General features: G+C 42.7%; 1 protein-coding gene across 2 annotated transcripts in view; it reads left to right on the top strand.

Annotated features, from left to right (window-relative positions):
• Positions 1–24,031, top strand: part of LOC309396909 (discoidin, CUB and LCCL domain-containing protein 1-like) — a 42,556-nt gene that overhangs the window by 601 nt on the left and 17,924 nt on the right. For both annotated transcript variants that reach the window (XR_014176172.1, XM_081962482.1), the window contains exons 2-9: positions 3,618–3,839; positions 14,468–14,605; positions 17,123–17,174; positions 18,377–18,449; positions 20,277–20,410; positions 21,684–21,721; positions 22,492–22,686; positions 23,884–24,005. Coding sequence is in view for 1 of the 2 variants with exons in the window: in XM_081962482.1 (XP_081818608.1) it covers positions 3,618–3,839; positions 14,468–14,605; positions 17,123–17,174; positions 18,377–18,449; positions 20,277–20,410; positions 21,684–21,721; positions 22,492–22,686; positions 23,884–24,005 (974 nt within the window). In the remaining variant the exon portion in view is untranslated. The remainder of the gene's footprint in view (positions 1–3,617; positions 3,840–14,467; positions 14,606–17,122; positions 17,175–18,376; positions 18,450–20,276; positions 20,411–21,683; positions 21,722–22,491; positions 22,687–23,883; positions 24,006–24,031) is intronic.

Raw genomic sequence — 24,031 nt, 5'->3', positions numbered from 1 at the left:
ATTTATATTAATATTGTTTCCTGATTGCTTATTTCTACCCTATGACTATCATTAAGTGTTGTATCTTATGATTCTTGATGAATAGATCTTGTCTTTTTATGTACACTGAGAGCATATGCACCAAAGACAAATTCCTTGTGTGTCCAATCACACTTGGCCAATAAAGAATTCTATTCTATTCTATTCTATTCTATTCTATTCTATTCTAATTCTAATTCTAATTCTAATTCTATTCTATTCTAACTCTATTCTTCTATTCTATTCTATTCTATTCTATTCTATTCTATTCTATTCTATTCTAATTCTAATTCTAATTCTATTCTATTCTAACTCTATTCTTCTATTCTATTCTAATTCTATTCTATTCTATTCTATTCTTCTATTCTATTCTTCTATTCCATTCTAATTCTATTCTATTCTTCTATTCCAATTTATTCTAATTCTATTCTATTCTAATTCTATTCTTCTATTCTTCTATTCTATTCTAATTCTATTCTATTCTTCTATTCTATTCTTCTATTCTATTTCTATTCTATTCTTCTATTCTATTCTTCTATTCTAATTCTATTCTAATTCTATTCTAATTCTATTCTATTCTTCTATTCTAATTTATTCTAATTCTATTCTCATATTCATAAATATGAGTCAAGGGTTCTGAATTTCGATCGCCTGACCCTGGGGATGCTGCAATGGTTGTAAGTGTGAAAAATGGTCATAACTAAGGGATTTTTTTCCACTGCCATTGTAACTTCAAACAGTCGCTAAATGAACTGTTGTTGTAAATCAAGGACTACTTGTAGAAGGCATGTCCCAAATCAGCGGGGCTGACTTCGGAGGAAAACTAGGGTTCATTCTACACTTCGATCTGGCTTGCACTCTTGTTCAGAAGAAGCTTCACTGTTGCCTATTGAATCACTGTCTGGGATATCCAAAGAAATGAGTTGGTACAATGAAATTTGGAGTATGGCAACAAGTGATAAATTAACAACGGAAATTAAATTTTTAAAAGGGGTGATCGAAGCAAACAATTATAATGTAATTGGGGGAATTTTATAAAATCAGTGTTGGTGGAAGGCATAGGGCAGTGATGGCGAACCTATGGCACGCGTGCCACAGGTGGCACGCAGAGCCATTTGTCGGGGCACGTGAGGCGCTGCCCTGTCAGCTCGCCAGCAGGCATGGGCGCGCTGGTCAGCTGAGTTCACCCTTTTTTAAAGCCATTTTTCGCTCTCCCCAGGCTCCAGAGGCTTTATAGGAACCTGGGAAGGGTGAAAAGAGCTCCCCCCCCCCCGGAGGTCCTCCAGAGGCTTCACGAACTTCCCTGACTTCCGGTTTGCTTGGAGGGTCATTTTGAGCGCTCCAAAGGCTTCAGGGACCATCCAGAGGCTTCCCTGATGCCTCCGGAGGCCGTCCGGGGGGGCAGAGGAGGCTGTTTTCGCCCTCCCGGGGCTCCTATAAAGCCTCTGGAGCCTGGGGAGGGCAAAAAAAGCATGTAAAATGGGGGGAGCGCCTGTAGTGCACCCATGAGCTCGGGGGGGGGGGTCGCGCATTGCATTATGGGTGCGGCATGCCCGCACACGACCCCCCTGCGCTCCCACTTATGGCAGGTGAGCCAAGAAAGGTTCGCCATCGCTGGCATAGGGAATAAACCTACTCAAGGATATATGTTGTTTTGGAGGGGATAAGGGCATAGCTGGAATATATTGTATATCTTTTAGTTCTTATATCTTTCTGTATATCTTTTAGTTCTTATAGATGAAGAAATATAAGGCGGGGAAGAGGTGGGGGTGCACTGTAATATGTGGTTTTTCTTTTTTTTGTATTTAGATGTGTATGTAATATGTTTGTATTATTTGCGTTTAACAATTAAATAAATAAATAACCATTAAAAAAAGAATCTTTGTCTGGGTTTGTGCCATACTGAATGCTCACAAGTCATTGTTTGCAAGCCACAGTAGCTCTGGCGATATGCCAAGTCACAAACCAGTCACCTTTTGACAGCACAGCTGAAGGAGCTGAATTGTTAAATTGACGGTTAAGGCTGGAAGAAACCTAATATTTTAGGTTCCACTTAGGAACAATCACTTAAAGTAGATGTAAGTCTCTCTCTCTATCCCCCCCCCCCCAAAAAAAATGAAGAGACACATGAAAAGTTTCTCTTCCCCAGCTGGCAGTCACAGTTGTCTCTTCTGTGCTGTGACCAGCAATTCAACTCTTTTGCTGTTTTGCTTCTGATTAATTATAAAATGGCCACACAGTTCTTTAATTAAAAGAGTTCCAATCCTGGGAGAAATGCAGCTGATTGTTTTACAGAAGGTCACTTTTCCAGGGAGCCCGTTTGCCCGTGGAAACAAAAATCCTGGTGTGAAATTATTTCTCTTGTGCGAATCACAGGTCAACGCACTGTGGAAATAATTTCCAGGTTTAATAGGTAGTTCTTGACTTATGAATAGAATGGGATGCGATGCGATGCAATACAATGCAATGCGAAGGAAGAGAATGGAATGGAATGGAATGGAATAGAATAGAATAGAATAGAATAGAATAGAATAGAATAGAATAGAATAGAATAGAATGTGGGATAGAATAGAATAGAACAGAATAGAATAGAATAGAATAATGTAATGTAATCCGTAAAGCCCAAAATCAAAGCAACTAATGTCCTAAGACAATGTGTTTCAAATTTGGCAGCCTTTAAGAGGTATGGACTTCAACTCCCAGAATTCCCCAGCTGGCATGCTGCCAGAATTCTGGAAGTTGAAGTCCACACATCTTAAAAGTTGCCAAGCTTGAAAAAGACTAACCTAAACATAAGTTTATAGATACGATCAATCTGAATGAAATCCTTCCTGGAAAGAATGTTTATTTCTCATCTTTCTTGTAGATCCAATCAGGAAGATTTCATACCCCTTCTGGGAACTGCAGCAAATCACTGACCAATCACCCCATGATTACATTCATGTGTAGAAATAGCAAGAGTGGTGGCCTGAAAAGAACTGTCTTCATTCAAAACAAAACAAAACAAAAAACCTCTGAGGGTTTTTAACTTAAGAGAGGAAAGTATTTCCTCCATTCTTGCAACATCTGTTCTATTTCGTCTTTTCCACATCCTGTTGAAAAATATATTGGCTAGGCTGTGTTGGTTAATGTGGCACTGTTGAATGAATCTAATAAAAAAAGAATAGAGTAGCATAGTGAAAAATGGAATGGAATGGGAATGGGAATGGAATAGAATAGAATAGAATAAGTATTGTACAGCACAGCATAGCATAGCATAGCATAGCATAGCATAGAATATTTGGCTAAGGGTGATTTGTCTCCAGTGCAGAAGCTCTCCATGTACATGCAAAGCAACAGAATAATGTTATTATTCTTATTGGTATCATATTGTGATTATTATTACTCTGTAGTGACGATAATGATGTCACCTCACTAGCCTCACTAATCTAATCCACCAAAACATTTTAAACAATACTGCCTCTGGTCATCAAACTGTGACCCTAAATGAATCCCCTATCTGCTAAGGTAACAGCAAGCAAAGAACAATTGGTCCTTGTGTGATGTTCTACCCAGGCCATCATACCAAATGTGGAATGATTTCTCTCCTTGCCTTCCAGGGGACGGTTGTGGCCATTCAGTGCTCACATCTGACAGCGGGACTTTGACTTCCAAGAACTTTCCAGGCACGTATCCAAACTCGACTTCTTGCGAGTGGCATATTCACGGAGCGGCAGGGAGCCCCCTCAGCCTGGCATTCGGAGACATGGACATTGAAGCCTCCGAACAATGCAAATATGGCTTCTTGTTGCTTTCATCTCTTTCCGACGGTTCTGGCTTTGGTAAGGACATTCCTTGACCTCATTCCTAAAGATAATGGTATAGAATTTCCTGCCTAAGCAGGGGGTTGGACTAGAAGACCAGGGGTCCCCTCCCTGTTATTCTGTTATTCTATTTATAATTGACTAGTTGATAACCCGGCGTTGTCCGGGTATTTATTTATAGGGGGAAAATGTCTGGACCAAATATAATTTCTAATGTTGGATTTTCCCCCTTACCAGAGGGAGCCCCCTTGTGGAGTACTGTGAAGCCATTACCATGGCAATTCCACTGTGTAGCACAGTAGAATCCATTTTAAGGCAGTACAGTAGAAGGCATTTTAAGGCACAACAGGCTGTATCTTTACAGAACACACACCCTGAGGGATTTTAGGGGTGTCTCACCCCCCACAGTATTTGTTTCCAGAGAGTAAGTCATCTGTATATTAATTTTGGTTGAAATTGCTCAAGGAGTTCCAGAGTTATGCTGGAACATACACACCCACAGCCGTGTGTGTGTGTGTGTGTGTTGTATTTGTGCTGATAAATAAATAAAGGGAGACTAGTATAGATCTATTTCAAGCTATTTAGCTCTCGTCAGCTAGTCATACCCTTACTGGGATTCGAACCAATAATAAATATATATTTATTTTCTAATTGTACTTTCCCATGAAACAAAAATGTATCATTCTCATCTTCTCAAGGGTGAAGGGATGAATTTGCATATCCAAGAGCTCCCCCCTCTTTCCATGCACGCCATCTCCCATTGATCACGTCCAGCAACAGTAGTCTGAACAAGCGTGTCTGTACCAGAACTGGTTTCTAAGATGAAAATCAGTCCCAATATTTCCTATAGATTCATTTTTCCTTATACTGTAGCATTCTAAGAGGCTAAGAGTGACCAAGGTGGGTACTCTTAGCCTAAGGTCATAGTCAACTGACCAATGGCATACCAGAAACTATATTTTAAGAAGGAGTCTCCAAAGTTGAGAATTTTAAGACTTGTGTATTCAGCTCCCAGAATTCCCCAGTCAGCCATGCTGGCTGGGGAATTCTGGGAGTTGAAGTCTACAAATCTTCAAGTTGGCAAGTTAGGAAACCCCTGATTTAAAATAATGGTTGGAGCCAGCCAAAAAAATTAAATGTGTTTTTATTATATTTGAGTGTTTTAAAATGAACCAGAAGGAACAGGATTCCAGTACCAAGTTTATTAATTTCCACTTTCTATTATATTAGAAAGTAGAAATGGAACAGCGTTCCGTGTGCCTTCAGCATTGAGTCATGGTGTCCACATGACCACAGAGACATCTTCGGACAGTGCTGGCTCTTCGGCTTTGAAACGAAGATGAGCACCACCTCCTAGAGTCAGGAACGGCTAGCATATATGTATGTGCAAGGCAGTGGTGGGTTTCAAATTTTTTTAGAACCTGTAGGTGTGGCCTGCTTTGTGGGAGTAGCTTGCCAGCCATGTGACCGGGTGGGAGTCGCTTGCCGGCCATGTGATTCGGTGGGAGTGGCTTGCCAGCCATGTGACCAGGTGGGTGTGGCCAACTTGTAAAATGTGATGAAACTCACTTAACAACACTCTTGCTTAGCAACCAAAATGTTGGCTCAGAAACTCTAGCATTTGAAGCACGCAAGTCTTAAAGCTGTCAAGTTACAAGACCCTTGCACCCCTAACTCTTTAGAAAAAAGAACCCCAGGGGTGTTCAAGCTTGACAGCTTTAAGACTTGTGGACTTCAACTCCCAGAATTCCTCCTCTCGCTCTTCATCTTGATGATGGGCGGATGGGCGGGGGAGGGAGCTAGAACCGGTTCTAACTGTAGATTTGTGGAACCTCTTCTATAGAAGAGGTTAGAACTGGCAGGAACCCACCCCTGGTGCAAGGGGAACCTTTATCTTTACTTTATTATCTTAGAAATTATAATTTGCCAGAAATTTTCAAAAGGGCCTGACAGCTTTCAAGGGCCTCAGCTTATACATCTCTATAAAGGGCTATAAAAAGACTGTACTTCATTGCTGTAGACTTTTTTTGTCATGTGGCTTGCCTTCGTGCAGTCTTCCACAAGCTGTCAACTTTGATCTTCCATCGTTGGGTTCTTTGGTTATTCCACAGGAAGCAGCGGGAAGAGAGGTATATCAGCTCTTGAGAGAATCTGAAGTGTGTCATTTAGACCCACCATAAAAAGATCTTGTCTTCTGCAGCACTTTGACCTTCTTAGATCTCTGTTCCTTCCCCTCCTTTGTCCTATATTTAGTTCTGTTTCCATTCTCATCACTTCCATCACTTTCAATCCTTGCGAAAGGCACGATTCTCTGGAAGATAGTTTGAGGCAGACATTTCCAAATATTGTTTTGTTGTTTCCTTCCTTCCTTTTCTTTTTCCGGCTTCTCCCTTCCACTTTCAAGGCCTGTATAGGTCCCTCTGATTTGAAATCTATTAATTATCTGCTATGAAAGCCTGCAAAAACAAATGGTGATGCTATTTCTTGTCAGGAAAGAAACTTTAATGAATTAATGCACACGCTTTGCTCTTCTTCTTTCTCTATAACTCGTTTTCCATGCAGAACATCTTTAGAAAATTAGATTTTTCCATTGGGGATTTTATTTTTAAACGGACATGAGTTTGGAATTTCCAACAATTCCCACTTGGATTTCTCGTCTAAACATTCCATTTTCTCCCTTCGGAGATCAATTTGTCATATGCAGCGCAACCATTTGCTAGTTAGTGTGGGTGAGCCCCCCAAGCTTTTGGTATACTCAGAAATCTTTATAGAGTATATTTCCGCCCCGAGTCCCTTTTGGGAGAGGGGGCGGTCTAGAAGTGCAAATAAATAAATAAATAAATAAATAGATAGATATCCAATTAGCACCCAACTATATTTAACAAAAGAATTGGTCTCTTTCTCTGTCTCTCTCTGTCTCTGTCTCGCACGACTCTATGAACCCAATTTAATTTATTGTCATTTCAATCACATTGAAATTCAAGCCAGTCTAGTTTCGCTTTTGACCTCATTAGCTTTGGAGTATGTGGCTCCTACCTAAATACCACCTTTGGGCAGTGGTGGGATCCAGCCAGTTCGCACCCCTTCGGAAGAACCGGTTGTTAACTTTCTGAGCAGTTTGGTGAACTGATTGTTGGAAGGAATCATTAGGGCAGAGAACCGGTTGTTAAATTATATGAATCCCACCACTGCCTTTGGGCCACCAGAAGGCTGCAACCCCTGATTTAATTCTATGGGTAGTAGATTGAAACTCTTTCCAGGCTCTTGTGTGGTGTTTCTATGCTTTTGATTTGTTGATTGCAGTCTATTTTGCTTTAAGCAGATCTATATAGGCCACTTTGGAGTCAGTTGTGACTGGAGCAGCCTCTGTGTCCTGTTAAATCACCACAGGCACAAACCAGTGATGAAATTCCTTTTTTTTTTTTTTACTGCCAGTTCTGTGGCTTGGTGGGTGTGGCATGGCTTAGTGGGCGTGGCAGGGAAAGGATACTGCAAAATCTCCATTCCTACCCCACTCTGGGGCCAGGGGTATTTGCTGGTTCTCCGAACTACTCAAAATTTCCACTACCGGTTCTCCAGAACCTGTTAGAACCTGCTGAATTTCACCCCTGGCACAAACCCCATCCTTGGCATTGCCACGGGATTGGTATTCTGGTGCTCCTGACAAAACCCAGGCATTCCCTGCTCAAATTGCCCAGTTTCTCATTGGTAAACAACCCTCGTTTGAGTTAGCTGGAGTTTCTCCATCAGCTCCTCTCTTGGCAGTGGGGACTTTGAATGTTGACAGCAAAAGTGTCATGCATTTCCAGGAATGCGTGTACTTGCCCCAAAGTTTCCTCCCTCAATTGTCTGGCCTTATGACAGTTCCTGGCTCTGAAGCGGAGCCTTTTCCGTCTTCTTTCCAGCTTTCAGCAGAGCTGGGGAGGGGGGCGGAATTCTCTGGCCTTGCAAGCAAGTCTGACCTCGGAGCCGAGGGCTGCCCTCATGATAGGAAAGGGAGAGAGGGCTTCTGGCAGCCATCACGGGACATTGTTTTGCTCAGTGGGCGAGGAGCAGCAGGGGAAATGAGGCAGCTGCTGTCTGAGGCAGCAGCACAGGGATAAAGGAAGCCGGATGGACTCTGCGTATTTATTGCTTTTGTATCCCCACCCCAATGGCTTCAGAAAAGCATTTCATGTCACAGCATTGTAAAGAGGCTTAGGAAGCATCTCACCTGGATCCCATTCCCAGCCTCCCGTTAGGATTGGATTGGCTAGTTGTTACTTTCACTTCACCAGGCTTGTTGGCGCCCACTCCTCCCTCCCTCCCTCATCCTTTCCCTTTTTCCTTCCTCCCTCCCTCCTTTCCTCCCTCTTTCCACTCCTTTCCTTCATCCCTTCCTTCCTCTCCCTCCCTCCCACTCTTTTCTTCTTTCATTCCTTCCTCCCGTCCCTTTATTTCTTCCTTCCTTCACCTCTCCTCTCCTCCCTCCTTCCTTCTTTCCCCCCTCTTTCCACTCCTATCCTTCATCTCTTACTTCCTCTTCCTCCCTCCCCTCTTCCTTTATTTCTTCCTTCTTTCCCCCTCTCCTCTCCTCCCTCCCTTCCACTCCTTCTTTCCTTCACCCCTCTCCTCCCTCCCTTCTTCCTTCATTTGTTCTTCCCTCTCTCCCTTTATTTCTTCCTTTCTTCCCCCTCTCCTCCTTCCCACTCCTTTCCTTCATCCCTCTTCTCCCTCCCTCTCCCTTCCCCCCTCTCTCCTTCCTTCCTTCCTTCCTTCCATCCATCCATGTGGCTCTGTGCCGGAAGCAGAGAGGGAGCCAAAGCCATATGTCAGTTATCAGCTGCCTTCAGAGTCAGACATCAGTGAGGCAGACAAACAGCTGGAGCTTGTTCCCAGTGAGCACATGTGCAGAGTTGCCAGACGAAGGGAACAGCTAAAGAACAGGGGTTGACTTGGGAGTAAGGCCACAGGTGGATGATGAATGGCCCCTCCCAGAGGAAATAAAAGAGGAGCAAAAGGGGAGTGGAGTTTTCAAGAGACAATTAGTTCACTTAATTGGCTCATGATTCTCCGAGACTCCTTGCCAAGTTTTGCAGATATGGGCCTGTCAGCTCTCCAAGCCAGATAAGGTCTGTGACTGTAAATCCTCCCTTGAAAGACTTTGCTGGATGTGAATGAGCAGAATTCACAGGAAATTAATAAAAAGTTTTTTTTGTCGGGACGTTTGCTTCATGCTCCTGGGAAGCCTAGGTCAGAACATACCTGTACTCATCTGAACTTCCTGAATCTCCTGATTTCTCTGGCACTTGACATTAGACTTTGCTTTTCAGTAACAGGCTCCAAATTTCTTCTTTGGTAGGAGAATGGCTTCTCTCTTCAGTACATAATTGAACTCTCTGGGAAACCCAGAGCTTTTGGGAAACATTCTTTTCCCTATTACTATTACCATGGATGACTGTAAGATTACCAGATATGACGAGATTAGACCAGGAAAAAAGTATTGGGAAACAGTAGATTAAATCCTCTGCTGAAGACCAAACCCTACATCCTGTGCAGTTGCTGCTCCTTAAAGCAGAAATTGCAACTTCATTTGCTTAGAATTCAGCCCTAACATTCCACTTCCGGAGACACAGAGAGTTTAGAACTTGAGAATAGCGACAAAACCACCCAGGTCAGGAAAGGCAAGCAAAGGTCAGAGTGTTCTAACCTAGGCTTCCCTGAAAAGCATGAGGCAGAGTCCTGGTCCCGACAAAACCCCTTTTATTAAACAAATCTGAATTCCTCTCATTCACATTCAGCAGAGGCTTGGTAAACAGTCTTTCAAAGGTGAAGTTATGACCACAGATCTTATGTAGCTTGGAAAGTTGCCGTGTAAATATTTTCCAAATGAAGTGCTGTGCAAGGAAAGACTAGGCACAGAGTCTCTGAGATTCACGGACAGATCTTCACACTCCTGAAATGAATCTAACAACTGAACGAACAAATTGTTTCCTACAAAATCCCACTCCACTTTCGTTCCCCTTTCATTTCCTATGGGAGGGGCCAATCACCTTCCACCTGTGACTTTACTCCCAAGTCGACCCTGATTTCTGAGTTGTTATTTTCTTCTGACGGCTCTGCGCATGCGTGCACTGGGAACAGGCTCCAGCAGTTCCTCTGCCTCAGTGCTGTCTACTTCCATAGGCACCTGATCACTGCCAGATGGCCTCGACCCTGTCTCTGCCTCTGAAACAGAGCCCTCATCCAAGCCTTCCCCAGCCTCCAGGACTGGCCCATATTCCTCCCCAACCTCCTCCCTATCCAAATCTACTGCCAGCTCTGCTGGCTGCTGATGGGCCACAACACAGAGTAAGAAACAGGGTGGATAAAAATTGATGATTTTTTTAAAGAAAACTTTTAAAAAATCAGATTTTTTAAATTGAAATCGGATTTTTTTATCAAATGAATTTGAATAAAATGCTTTTGAAGTAAAAATCTATCAAAGGATAGTTTTCTATTTTAGATACATTACGGTAATCATTTAGTTTATTCAGCATGAAATGGAGGTTAGTTGTGTATTTATTCTGCAATATTGGGATTGTCGGTGAGTCAACAGCAGGTCAGAGGAGGAACTGCTGCGGGACAGAGATGACAGTTGCTGTTTAAAAATTATAATTTAAATTGGGTTGATTTAAATCAAGCCTATTTACTAGTGATTTCAATCGTGATTTAAATTGACTTGATTTAAATCAAATCCACCCTGCCAGGAAAGCACGTCAACAAATGGACTGCCATTTGTCAGAAATGGTGTAGGGTATCCTGCTTGAGGGAGGGGGGGTTGGACTAGATGACCTATAAGATCCCTTCCAACTCTGTTAATCTGTTAAACTTCTGTGTTTTGTTTCACATCAAATCTATTCTACAATTCTTTCCCCACTGCCTCGTCCATCTACTCGGTTAAATAAACCTTCCCCTTGCCTTGTTAGCTGGGAGGGCCATTCGAAACAGTCTGGGGAAGTTTGAGACATGTTTGCTTAAGGGGATTTTGAGGGATGAAGACAGAGTTGGCATGTGGAAGAAATTCCGGAAGTTTTCCTATAATTTACGGTCCTGGGATTTGGGGCGTGGGAGTGCAGAGTAAGGTATACGGGGGATTGCATACTGCTGACTCAGTTGTGGTTTGTGGCTGTTGAATTGGAGCAGAGACAGTGTTGTCATCATCATATATTCTAGAGTAGTCATTTTCTTTCAGTTTTGGAGTTGTTTTTTCTGTGCTGCGTGTTCTTCCGTTTGTTATATTTTTGCTTCGTAAATGTTTGCTCCTAGCCTTGCAGACGATGAAAATATTTTATATCGGTGTTAAGAAATACGATGGCCATCAATTCTAGCTCTATCTTTTACAGATGCTTTTAATTGAAAGTAAAAGGAATCTGGGCTGCGGCAGAATAAGCATCAGCCTGGGACATTTATATACTGTGGTACTAAAGCTCTTATTGTCATGATCTTTATCCAAGTGGAATAATACATCATAGTTTTTGAACCAAGGTAGCACAAATGGTCTAACTTACAGAATGGGTCCAAAATCTAGGATCCATGATTCCCAAGGGAATAAAATTTGAGAAAGTTGTAGCTGCTTTAGTGCTACTGACTGCTGATGTGGTCATGTGACCTTCATGTTCAACAATCTGTGACGGTTTCCAAGCCAGTCTCACAATCCTTGCACCCGCCTTCCTCAGTAGCAGCCACTTGCCTGCCTGCTGGAAAGGGAAGAGAAGATTTCTGATGCTGCCTGACAGATTCCCATGAGGAAGCTCAATGGGGAAGCCAGCGGGAAGTGAGAAGTCATTTCTGCTCCCACTGCTGTCTTGTCCACCCTTGGTCATTCTGTTTCCCTGTTTAGATAAGAAAATATCTCAGAAACAATAACATAATAGGGCATTTGTTATCTAGTTATCTCTGTATATTTACACACTGGTAGTTATATATGCCAACAAAAGTGCGTATAGTCAAGGTTATGGTTTTTCCAGTTGCAATGTATGGCTGCGAAAGTTGGGCCATAAGAAAGGCTGAGCGCCAAAGAATGGAGGCCTTTGAACTCTGGTGCTGGAGAAGACTCCTGCGAGTCCCTTGGACTGCAAGGCGATCAAACCGGTCAGTCCTAGAAGAGATCAACCCTGACTGCTCTTTAGAAAGCCAGATCCTGAAGAGGAAGCTCAAATACTTTGGCCCCCTAATGAGAAGGAAGGACTCCCTGGAGAAGAGCCTAATGCTGGGAAAGATGGAAGGCAAAAGAAGAAGGAGACGACAGAGAATGAGGTGGCTGGATGGAGTTACCAAAGCAGTAGGTGTGAATTTAAATGGACTCCTGAGGATGGTAGAGTATAGGAAGGCCTGGAGGAACATTGTCCACGATGGGTTGGATACGACTTTGCAACTAACAACAAGTTATATATATATATTTATTTTTTCTTGCATTTCTTTATTGTAATTCATGATGGGTTTTTTTTTAATGATATGGATTGTTCACTGCCCAGAGTTGCATATTTAGGAGGGGTGGCTATATCAATTTCCTAAAATAATAATAATAATAATAATTTGCTTACATTTTAATTCAACTTGAGTGTAACTAAACCCAAATTTAGTTTTCCAGCCATATCCTTTTGGCACAGAATTTCTGGCATGCCTCAGAAAGGTCTTGGGCAGCCTTCAACTGGAGAAAAATAGATGGAACATTCCTGGTTTATGAGATGTGTATGCAGCTCTCAGCCTGCACTATATCTCTGGATAGTTGTTGTGACATAAGAGAAGCAGGCTTGTACTGAACTGTTGATTCAGTTCTACAGAGGAATTATTGAGTCTGTCTTTTGCACCTCCATAACTATCTGGTTTGGTTCTGCAACCCAAAAAGACAGACACAGACTTCAGAGGATAATTAGAACTGCAGAAAAAACAATGGCTACCAACCTGCCTTCCATCGAGGACCTGTACACTGCACGAGTCAAAAAGAGGGCTGTGAAAATATCTACAGACCCCTCATCCTGGACATAAATTGCTTCAACTCCTAACCTCAAAACAATGCTATAGGGCACTGCACACCAGAACAATTAGGCACAAGGACAGTTTTTTCCCCAAACGCCATCACTCTGCTAAACAAATAATTCCCTCAACACTGTCCAACTATTTACTAAGTCTGCATTACTATTCATCTTCTCATCGTTCCTATCACCCATCTCCTCCCACTTATGGCTGCAGGACTGTAATTTTGTTGCTTGTATCCTTATGATTCATATTGATTGTTTTCTAGTATGATTTGATTGCTTATCTGTATCCTATGACTATCATTAAGTGTTGCACCGTATGATTCGTGATGAATGTATCTTGTCTTTTTATGTACGCTGAGGGCAAAGGCACCAAAGACAAATTCCTTGTGTGTCCAATCACACTTGGCCAATAAAGAATTCTATTCTATTCTATTCTGTTCCATTCTATTCTATTCTAAAAGCTTGATTGGGTGCTCTCAGAAAAATCACACTTGGCCAATAAAGAATTCTATTCTATTCTATTCTATTCTATTCTATTCTATTCTATTCTAAAAGCTTGATTGGGTGCTCTCAGAAAAATTAACTGGGCAGCCTTGGGGAAACGTGAGAAGAACGTTGCTGGATCAGGCCAAAAGGCCCATTCTCCAGGATCTTGCTTCTCATAGGAGCTTCCAGGCAGACTTGAAACAAAGGAGTTCCCCTTTAATTACTTTTCCCAGCAACTTGCAAATTACCATTTCTGCATGCAAAAGTCCCCTGGAACAATAAATCACTCTTTCCAACAAGAATCGTCTGCCAACAGAAAGGAAGCCAAAGCTAAGGCATGGGAAATGAGAGGGCTGAATCAACAGGCTTGGGGGCAGTTCAAGATTTGGCAGAGCTGTGTACTAAATCCCTAATAAGGGCCTTCTTGGTAGAACACAGACACTTTGCAGTGGGCTGATGTCAAATTTCGGTTTTGTTTCTTTTTTCCTTGCCAGTTGCGCTGTGACCTTTATGGGGTCCAAACCCTTTAACTTTCAGGGACAGTGAAATCTTAGTCAGCCTCCCACTGTCTGACTTAGAATGGCTCTGGCTGGGAATGTCTGCATAAAATCTAGTCTATAACAAGATGCGTAGGATGAGGTTTAACCAGTATAAGGCTGGGCTGAATATCAAGAGTGAAAGAAGGAACAAATACCCTTTTCCTGAAAATAAGACCTCCCCGGATAGTAAGTCCAATCGGGCTTTTGAGCTCATGCGCTAAAATAAGCCCTCCCTGAAAATATTGCAACGCAGCAGCAGCCATGAGGTGACCACGCTCGCCGCCGCCTGCACCTCGAAAATAATAAGACCTCCCCGAAAATAAGGCCAAGCGCTTATTTCAGGCGTCAAAAGAAAATAAGACCCTGTCTTATTTTCAGGGAAACATGGCAGTGTTTCCAAAGGCATTTTTCTCTCTTCCTTTCCTAGCATTATCACTTTCACTCTGTTGCCAAAATGTTCTTGATGGAAAGACGTTCAACGGGGCCCAATTGGATGACGTTTGCTGGGAGCATAGAGGTTGATTGATTGTTGCTGAAGGATACATGAAATGGCTAGTGTGTCCCTGGATCGAAAAACTCTACAGTCTATGCTCTTTTCTTTCTCGTTTTCCCATTCCAGGTCCATTCTGTGGCAGCGCGTATCCTCCTCACTCAGTCTTGGTGATGAATTCCAGCTCCATAACTATCTTATTCAACAGTACCAAACATCACTCTGGTCGTGGCTTCCTTCTTTCTTACGCCAGCGGCAACCGGTCAGGTAGGAAAAACATCTCCATCACATATACGCTTCAGCTGTCGATGCTGCAGACTGCTAAAAACCAAAACAACACTGATAATGTTACCCAGCTGGGTAGTGAAATGTCTGCAAGAAAACCACCAAGCTCGGAGAGCCCCAAGGACCCCACGGTTCAACCCTGAATTACAAGTATTCTCCTCTATGGGTACAAAAACAAATTGTTGCAACCAAAGTGGCAAACCCCCCCAAAAAAGAGTGCATATTTTCAGCTGCAAATAACAAAAATGTCTACCAGCCATTGGTTTATCCAACATCAAATACCATGTTTCCCTGAAAATAAGACAGGGTCTTGTTTTCTTTTGACCCCTGAAATAAGCGCTTGGCCTTATTTTCGGGGAGGTCTTATTATTTTTGAGGTGCAGGAGGTGGCGAGCCTGGACACCTCATGGCTGCTGCTGTGTTGCAAAATTGTCGAGGAAGTTTTATTTTCAGGGGAGGTCTTATTTTCGAGAAAATAGAGTAGTAGTTTTTGAGTTACAACACAATTTTTCCTAAAATTTTTGTTTCCTTTTTACGGGAGTGAAAGGACATGATATAGTTTCTAGTACTTCATTTTTAAATGCAGAGGCAAAATAAATGTATTAAGGTTTACTTACATCAAACTAAAAACGAATGGACATATGAACGAGTAATGAAAGAGGTAATTTCAGGATTCAGAAATCCATGAAAATAATACTTAAAAAAAAAACAGATCAGACAGCTCCATGTGATTCCAGAAAACATTCTAGGACTTGCAAATTTTTCCTCAGAATTTTTCTTTCTAGATTGCTGACTGGTATATTTGATGTAGTGATTTGATTCACTTGGATGTAATGAAAGACAGAATACAATGTCCAAAGTACATCACCCACTTACTTTTTAAACAATATTTATGGTGTCTTCTATTTTCAATATTAATATTTTCCCTGCCTGCTTCTTCTAAACAGGCAAAAATGTAGAAATACTCCATTTGTAAGAATGCAGCAACTATCTTTGCAGCCAGAAGGAAAAATGTTGTGCAATGTTTACAGAAAATTCAACAAACGCCTGATGATTACATAAACAAAGTCACAAAGTCATTCTCTGCATGTAAGAAACTCCTGCAGGAAGCTTGTAACCTCAGTTGAACAAGCTTCAATCCTTTTGCTGCAAGACGACTTTACCCATTTCAGCACCTCAGAAAACCTGGATGGAGAGGGGGGCAGGGGCAAAAAACAAAGTCAGGAACCAGGATAGAGTTCACAAGGCTACAAGTTTATTTCATACTACCTATACACAAAAGTTTGAACTACTAATGATCAAGGCAAATTGGAACCAGATAAGAATCAATGGAGGAACGCGGTGGCTCATTGGCTAAGACGCTGAGCTTGTCGATCAGAAAGGTTGGCAGTTTGGCGGTTCGAATCCCTAGCGCTGTGTGATGGAATGAGCTCCCATTACTTGCCCCAGCTTCTGCCAACCTAGCAGTTCAAAAGCACGTAAAAATGCAAGTAGGAAACATAGGAACCACCTTTGATGGGAAGGTAACAGCGTTCCATGCGCCATCGGCATTTAGTCATGCCGGCCACATGACCACAGAGACGTCTTCGGACAGTGCTGGCTCTTTGGCTTTGAAAGGGGGATGAGCACTGCCCTCTAGAGTCAGGAACATATGTGCAAGGGGAACTTTTACCTTTACCTTTTAGCCAAAACAGAAAGTTTTCTTGTGGGAACCAAGGACGTTTCAACAGGTGGCTGGAAGGAGGAGGAGGAGTAGAGTAAGGGAACCTTTACCTTTGCCTTAAGAATCAATGGACTTCAAGGGGGCATGGATTTAGGACTCTTACTGGGGTACAGAGACTCTAAACCAAGGGTGTCAAACTCGATTTCATTGAGGGCCTCATCAGGATTGTGTTTGATCTCAGGGGAGGGGGCAGTGGGCGTGGCCAGCTTGATGTCACTTGTGTCGGGGGTGCCTGTGGCCCGAGTGCTCTGCCAGAAAAAATGGGCTCCCATACTCCATTTTTGGCTGGGAAGTCTTCTGCAACCCTCTGCCAGTGAAAATGTAGCTCAGGAGTGCTGTGAGTTCCATTGTCGCTGGGAGAGGCACTGCGAGCCAATCCTTCGCTGTTTCCAGGGCACCCCCAATGGGCCAGATCTAAGCGCCCCATGGGCCGATTCCGGCCTAGAGTTTGACGCCCCTGCCCTAAATTGATGATGCATTTGACCCCACCTTCAGGCTCAGCCTGGTCATCTCCAGCGTCAACAGGCTACATAGAAATTTTCCCTTAATGACAAAAAAACAAATTGAAAATCCACCTCCCTTATTTCTCCAGCATAACTATCAATACCATCGGCTTTGCTTCCATCACCTGAGCTTTTATGGCAGTTTTCTCCTTGCCTTGCTCCTAAATTTATTTATCAGTTAATATAAATACAGATGTTGAAATGGAACTGCTGCAACGTCCCATGATAACACCCACCTTCTAAATTGCTATGTTCTCCCGTTCTCTCTTTCAGATTTGATTTCATGCTTGCAAAAAGGCATCCATTATAACACAGAACAAATCAGGTAAGAATTTCTGATAAAAACTGTCCCGGTTGCTTCTAAATAAAGGAAGATCTCTTCTGCCGTAGAACAAAATCAAATGTGTTTACATGCAATTGCAATAGGGGGTGGTGGGAGTTTAAACCTGGGTTAATTTTCTACCAACCCTAGCTTTAATTTTCTAATTGTTTCACAAATGGTAGCTTTGGAAGCGATTTTCAACAGATCAGGGATCTGCAGACCTTATTTCTGTAAAGAAAAGAACATTTTAAATATTGTTTCCATCAGCTATATATGACTGTTATTCTTAAATTCTCTGCCTTTCTTTAAAAAATCATTATGGTGTCCTGCCAACTTTGGATCCTCTCAAAAAATGCAAGCAGATGCAGTTTGTGTTGAATTTTGCTGTATTTCCTGAGGTCAGTATTTCTCAGCCTTGGTGATTTTAAGATATGTGGACTTCAATTCCCAGAATCCCCTGGCATTTCTCAACCCTGGCCACTTCCTCAGCAGGTTGGCTGGGGAATTCTGGGAGTAGCAGTAATATCTTAAAGTTGTTAAAGTTGAGAAACTTTGCCTTAGGTTAGGGGTGTCAAACTCGATTTCATTGAGGGCCACATCAAGGTTGTATTTGACTTCAGGGGCCCCAGAATGGGTGTGGCCAGAGTGGGCATGGCCAGCTCAACGTCACTCATGTTGGGGTGCCTGTGGCAGCCTGAGTGCTCTGTCACCGAAAACATAGCACTGGAGGGCCGCCCGCAGACCTCGCGAGCTCTGTTTCTGGCTGCGATGGCGTCCTGCAACCCTCTGCAAGCAAAAAAGGAGCTCAGCAAGGCCGCCCACAGCCTCCTGCAATCCTCTGCCAATGAAAACGGAGCTCCATTTTTGCTGGCAGAGGAACTGCGGACTTGTCATTTGCTGTTCCCAGGGCAGCTCCACGGACCAGATCTAAGCACCCCGTGGGCTGGATCCAGCCCCCAGGCCTTGAGTTTGACACCCCTGCCTTAGATCTTGCTGCTACCCTAAAGTAAGGTCTGTCTTTGTGCAATTGGTTCATTGAGTGTTTTTACGCAGTTTGCCGAGTTGTTATAATGTCATAACAAGGAACCCCCAAAACATAAAAATACCTTCTGAAATATTTCAGTCTTGGTTGGCTAACAGCCTTGCGTCTGTCTTTCTCTGCCTTTCTCACATAGATCATATTCTTTTCTATTATTTTTATGTAGAGTTTATTGTTCTGCAGGCTGCAAGGGAGTGGCAGGTGACATCTGGGGAAATATGAACCAAGGATACAGAGATGTGAGTTGCTCATTGTGGACCGTGCCTTAAAATGTATTCTTGTTCAGAAAGGGGTGGCTTCAGAAGGTTATTTTCCTGAGGACATGGAGCTTCCAAAGGCTGTCTGATTGCAAGATCATTCTGGTTTCCATGTCAAGAGAAACTTTGCTTGAGGCCACCAAGTTCAACTTCCTTTGTGAGCAGCCTCATGGTGCGCTGACCATGGTCCTGACTTTCTTGGCCTTGATCTTTGTTAATCATGACCAACATACTCCAAATATGCTTCAGTTTAATGATATGGATTTCAAATTGGGACCTGGGGAAGGAGAGAGAAAACGGAGTCCCATCCACAAAGTGTACTTGTTTATGGATGGTGTGATTAATGCCTTCGAGTTAAGGAACTAAAAGATACATTGAATTTAGTTGTGAAGTCATGTCCGATCCATCATGACCCCTTGGACAACCTTCCTCCAGGCTTCCCTGTCCTCTATCATCCCCCAGAGTCCATTTAAGCTCACACCAACTGCTTCGGTAACTCCACCTAGCGGCCACTTCATTCTCTGCCGTCACCTTCTTCTTTTGCCCTCAATCTTTCCCAGCATGAGGGTCTTCTCCAGTGAGTCCTTCCTTCTCATTAGGTGGTCAAAGTCTTTGAGTTTCCTCTTAGGATCTGGCCTTCTAAAGAGCAGTCAGGGTTGATCTCCTCTAGGACTGACTGGTTTGATCACCTTGCAGTCCAAGGGACTCGCAGGAGTCTTCTCCAGCACCACAGTTCAAAGGCCTCAATTTGTTGGCGCTCATCCTTTCTTATGGTCCAACTTTCACAGCCATACATTGCAACTGAAAAAACCATAACCTTGACTACATACACTTTTGTTGGCTGGATGATGTCTTAGCTTTTTAACATGCTATGACATGATTTGCCATATTTTTTCTCTCCAGGAGCAAGCATCTTCTAATTACTTGGCTGTAGTCCCCACCTGTGGTGATCTTGGAACCCAGGAAAATAAAATCTGTCACTACCTCCATTTCTTCCCCATCTATTTGTTAGGAAAACATTTAATAGATATGACCAATAAACTACTGCAGAAAATCTAATCAAGAATAGGATTGTTTCAGTGAGGCCTATATTTGCGGAATCCTAACCCAAGAAAGATTTGCATATCTCATAAATTCTTTCTTCAAATCAGTTCTAAATAATGTTCATTTCAAGTAACTTTCTCTTACCACAATAGCTACTGCTATTTTAAAATGTATTTCAATTGCCTGGGATTATATTTACTTGACAGTAGACTCCTTTTAAAGATGCTTTATTCTAGTTCAAGCTGTTTGAATATGGTTAATGCTATTTTTGGTTAATGCTATTTTTATACATTGGAAGCCACTGTGTGAGATCAGAGTCCTTAAAGGCAGCCTAATTATATTTCTAATTAAGAATAAATATTGTTATGGCCCACCTTTTAAGGAAAGATTAGAAAAGCATCATGATTCAAGGCAAGGAGGGGGGGGGGGAAACCAACCAAAATCTGCAACCAATTATAAGAAAAAAACAGAGCATTTTAAACAGCAGCAAAATATATACTAATGCCACACAAAACCTATTTAGTGGTTGGTATTATTATTTTTATGTTTCTATTTCTCTCGGGTGGCAGCTTGGAATCTGGCCAATCCATTCCATAGGCCGAATCGGTTGCTCTGATCAACCCTTCAGCTCTTTCACCAATGTGAATGAACTCAGCCTAAGAAAGTGTAATGAAGAGCAGAATTGTTCCCATGGCACTTTTTCCACTTGATTTCTGTTGCCTGGAGATTTGTCACAATCGTCCCCTTTTCTTTATTGCCCTCCAGACATCTGTTCTTTGCAAAGCAGCTGTCCATGCTGGTGTGATCTTGGACGAGCTGGGAGGACCAATTGTAATATCGCAAGAGAAAGGAGTCACTCTGTACAAATCCAGCATTGCCAACGGACTGCATTCGAAAAGGTGAGCATCCAACGGAATTGTAAAATAGCCTACAACAACCATGAAACAATTGTTCTTTTAGATCAGGGGTGTCAAACTCAATTTCATTGAGGACCACCTCAGGGTTGTGTTTGATCCTGGGTGGGAGGTGTGGCCAGGGGGCGTGGCCATCTAGCTCCATTTTCACTGGCAGAGGGCTGCAGGAGGCTGTCACGACCTAAAACAGCTCGGAGGGGCTGGACGTGGTCCTCCCCAAGCTCATTTTCACTGGCAGAAGCTCCATTTTTGCTGGCTGGTCCTGCACTGTTTCCAGGTCAGCCCCGCGGCCCAGATCTAAGCACCTTGCGGGCTGGATCCAGCCCACAGGCCTTGAATTTGACATGCCTGCTTTAGATGACCAGTTGATAATTTGCAGTTTGGTCTCAGATAAATTAAAACAATCCTTATTTTGCTACCTTCTGTCGTTTTTCACAGAAATGAAAATCCTATAGTATCCTCAGGACTATTGCTAAATTCTGGGGAAAAAATCAACATTGCCAATATTAATGCACAGCATATTTATCATTTTTTTGTAAAGTAAGAAAGATTTGAGATATTAATTGGAAAATTGTAGAAAGACACGATCCTCTGAGATTGTTCATTATAGTACTTGCCTTACAAAAAGTATAGAAGTTATTTTTCACGAGGTAAAATAAATAAATGAAAATAAAATCCTAGTGGACAGCAGGATCAATTCTCATGCTTGCCTCTTCTCTAATGTCCCAAAGGTGCTTTTTCAGGAGGCAACTGGACTTTCTTGTTTTTTTCTTTTGAAGACGTTTCGTTTCTCATCCAAGAAGCTTCTTCAGCTCTGACAGAATAGTGAGGAATGGAAGGATTTATATTCCTTGTAGACAGCTGGTCATTTTTTTGCATCCTTTTAGAGTGTCATTGAAGCAAGAATGCAAATGACCAGCTGTCTGCAAGGAATATAAATCTTTCCATTCCTCACTATCCTGTCAGAGCTGAAGAAGCTTCTTGGATGAGAAGCAAAACATCTTCAAAAGAAAAACCAAAAAAGTCCAGTTGCCTCCTGAAAAAGCACTTTTGGGACAACCATGACCTGGATGACTGAGAATCTCTACAGACTCTTCTCTGACTTGGGGGTGGGGAGAGAAAGCTTGATGAATTATGCGAGTTGAAATCCACAACTCTTAAAGTTGCCAAGGTTAGACACCACTAATATAGGATTAAACTGGAAGATCTTCCAACTCTGATATTCTGTATTCATTTATGTGTGTTTCATTTTGAACAGGGGATCCTTATCAGAAAAACGCCTTATCTTTCACAAAGGTAAGTCCTTCAAACTGCATCCATTTATTTGCATTCCTTCCTTGGGGAGGAAAACATCTGTTTCCTCCTGTTTCCAACTATCAAAATTGCAAAATAATCATTTACAATAAACTGATGCTATTAAAGCAGCAAAGTGCTGTTGAGATCAGCAATTTGGGTTTCCTCTGGAAAAAAAAACGCAACCAGGGAGAATTTCTATAATAGGAGTGCTCTATTAAAAAGGGCCTCTTGATGGATGGCAATGGAGCAGAAAGCTATTGAATTTTGGATAAAAAAATATCTCAGCTACTGTATGTTTAAAGGATGTTAACTCCAATCTATTTAGGGTTCCCTTCCCAATCTAGAAGATTTCAACCAAACTTGCTACACATGACTTACTCTCTGGAAACAAATCCTGTGGGGTTAAGACACCCCCAACACCCCTTGAGGGGGGGAATGCCCATCCTTGTGTGTGTGTTCCAGCATAACTCCAGAATGCTTGGGCCACTGAAATGAAAAGGATTGAATTATATCTATAGTGTCAAGTCACACTACCTTTGACAGTGATAGTGTGCGTTTTGGATTCAAATTCTGTTAAGATACAGCCTGTTGTGCCTTAAAATGGCTTCCACTGTACAGCACAGTGGAGTTGCTGTGGTAACGGCTCTTAGCTAGTACTAAATAATTATTTCTCATAAAAAACAGACAATATTTCAAATAGAAATCTGACTGGCAAGGTAACTGTGAGGCTGAATGAAGAACCTCACTTCTCTGCTTCCTTGTTTCCTCAGACTGTGCCAGGGCTTTGGAAGTTGCCAGCTTCAACGCTTCCTCCTGCTGGCATGAACAGAATATTCTGGGGGACCATCACGCTTGGGCCGCTGAGCAAGCAGCATTGGGTACTGATGGTTCTTCTTGGGCAGCAGATCACAGCTCTGCAAATGAGTGGCTGGAAATAGATTTGGGTGGAAAGAGGAACATCACAGGTCAGTAAGTATCACCAGCCCTTTCCTTTGTCTAAAACACGGATGTCCAACCTTGGCAGGTTTACGATTTGTGGACTTTGACACGGCTGGCTTGGGAATTCTGGGAGTTGAAGTCCACAACTCTTAACGTTGCCAAGGTTGGACACTCTTGATTTAAATAAAATCGTATTCTGGGTCTGGGACACAGATTTGACCGCCTCCTCCATCTTTTGTCTATTTTTGGTCTCCACCCTTTCATTCTCTCTGCCTTGCTTTTTCCAGCCCTCCTCCCTTTCCGCCTACTCCATCCTGTTACGTGTGAAAGATGGGTGGACTGAACGAGCCTCATATAGCCTGACAAATCCGCCCTTTGTTTCGAGATGCCTGAGGCTGCATGAGGCTTTTTGCGGCCGCCCTATAATGGAGCTTGTTTGGCAAAGAAAATGGAGGCATTGTAAGATCCGAGGGACTGGAGGCTGAGTGGAATGCAAGATGGGAGAAGGAAGGTTAACGAATATCTCTCTCAATTGGTGTTGCGTGGAGCAAGGAGGCAGCATCGGACATTTCAGCTGACCAACCTGAAAGTGCTCTGCTGAAGATCTCTTCTATTTTTTTTTCCGTTTGACCACACTCCTTCAATTAAATAGGAAAGAAACTGCTTTGGATTTTTTTTCCCCTAAAAGGAGAAAAAATGTTAGATAAATTCTTATGGCTGAGCGGTTGGCGCTCAGATGGAGTACTCTGTCTTTCACTGCAGTCTTATCTCTCCCGATGTCTGCAAACTCCCTGGCTTCTTCATTGCTGCTACATGTAAAGGAAAGACATAAGGAGGAGCAGCCAGGGAGTCTGTTGTAATATGTTCACTTCCTCCTGTCCAGTCATAGCTGGACAGTTGAATATTGTTCCATCATAAACATTGTGCCTATAGTTTAGCTCAGGGGTCAGCAACCTTAAACACTCAAAGAGCCACAGAGGTCCTAACCGGAAGCCCCCCGTTCCATTCTGGAGCCGACTGGAAGTCCGGTTTCCCCACCATAGAGTCTCCTTCTAGTGTGGCATCCTTTCTCCTCTACCTGTCCTAACTGAAAGCCCTATCAATTGTGGAGTTGACTGGTGACAGGGAGCCACAGCAGAGGGATGAAAGAGCCACATGTGGCTCCAGAGCCGCGAGTTGCTTACCCTTGGTTTAGATACAAATTTTAACCACCTCTATTCTAGGAATTGTCACCAAGGGGTCTTCCCATAAATACAACTACTACGTCAAATCCTACCAGGTTCAGTTCAGCAGAGATGGCAAGAACTGGAAGATCTACAAATCTGGGAGCACCAAAGAGGAAAAGGTGAGGTGGATTAAAATGAGCGACTG

The sequence above is a fragment of the Natrix helvetica genome, assembly GCF_964273705.1.
Source record: "Natrix helvetica genome assembly, chromosome: 9".
NCBI classification, from domain to species: domain Eukaryota; kingdom Metazoa; phylum Chordata; class Lepidosauria; order Squamata; family Natricidae; genus Natrix; species Natrix helvetica.
Note: the sequence above shows the minus strand (reverse complement) of the source record. Positions and strands in the feature narration are given on the sequence as shown.